Source organism: Austrofundulus limnaeus, unplaced genomic scaffold (assembly GCF_001266775.1).
Source record: "Austrofundulus limnaeus strain Quisiro unplaced genomic scaffold, Austrofundulus_limnaeus-1.0 Scaffold3274, whole genome shotgun sequence".
Classification (NCBI taxonomy): domain Eukaryota; kingdom Metazoa; phylum Chordata; class Actinopteri; order Cyprinodontiformes; family Rivulidae; genus Austrofundulus; species Austrofundulus limnaeus.
In genome coordinates, this window is record NW_013955676.1 from 7,614 (window position 1) to 8,723 (window position 1,110).

Consider the following 1,110-nt stretch of genomic DNA (forward strand, 5'->3'; position numbering starts at 1 on the left):
GCATACTTGAGCCCTATGAACAGGTACATGTGCACATTATATTTATATTAGCTTTTTCCTTGGTATAACAGCTAACGGTAACAGTTATTTCATTTTTCTTTTCACCAGGCACATTACAGCCACCTTCATGATTGGCTGAACCACAAATGGGACTTCATTGTCATGCAAGCTACTGAACAGTACAAGTACGTGTTTCTGAAATTACCAACCAAAGTTGTCTCAGGGCTCTGTAATCACAGTATAAGGAACAAACATACTGTATATTCATATTTTACCAAGCCTGCATTAATTTTATGACATGAAGATTTTAGACACCATTAACAATAAAAATAAAAATAAAGAAAGAATTGAATCAAAACTTTAGGCTGATGCCACCTTTAGCAGAATAAGTCCAGCCAATCAGTTCAATTAAGATTTCATAGTATGAGCCACAAAAGCAGAAAGTCAAAGCGTTAATTGCTTTGATTTCGAGTTTTATCCTTGTCTGTTGTTTTGATATTTTTATTCACAACCGTGTATCACTTTGCCCAAAACAAATTTCCCTCAGGGGACAATAAAATACATATATTCTATGTTCTATTCTATTTCATACTGCAAAAAAATGTACTGTATTTAGTACATTAGTTGGCTGAACTAATTCTAGAAGAATTTACAGGTAGATCAGCTAAACCTGACCCCTTCACCTAACTTGTTTTTCTATGTGTTCCAGGGCTAGTAGAGACAGGAACAAGTCAGACCGAGTAGTCCTTGACTGCCAAGAAAGGGCTTACTGGATAGTAAACAGACCTCCGGTCAGTTTTTTTTTTTTTTTTTGTGTGTGTGTTGGTTTAAATGTAGGTTATGTCAGAATCAGAATGCCTTATTTGTCATTGTACAGAGCACAATGAAATTTGTTTCAGTACAACCCATCCAAGAGAGACAAAAGAAAAACATACATGGGGGACAGGTGCCTGAGTCTGCAGCCATTGAAAGGCATTGCCCTTGCAATTGGAAAAAAGAAGTATAGCAAACATGATGGGTAGCTGAGGGATAAAAAATATCATATCTCATAGTGTGTCTGCAGGACACAAGGTGATGCATACACACACACACACACACACACACACACAC

General features: G+C 36.8%; 1 protein-coding gene across 1 annotated transcript; it reads left to right on the forward strand.

The window, feature by feature from the left end:
• Positions 1-1,082, forward strand: LOC106511821 (regulator of G-protein signaling 9; the record flags this gene model as incomplete). Its single annotated transcript, XM_014000554.1, is given in 3 exon segments — positions 1-23; positions 109-185; positions 710-1,082. Coding segments are annotated over 3 exon segments (278 nt in total), but the record flags the coding sequence as incomplete, so codon positions are not given.
• Positions 1,083-1,110: the final 28 nt, after the last annotated feature.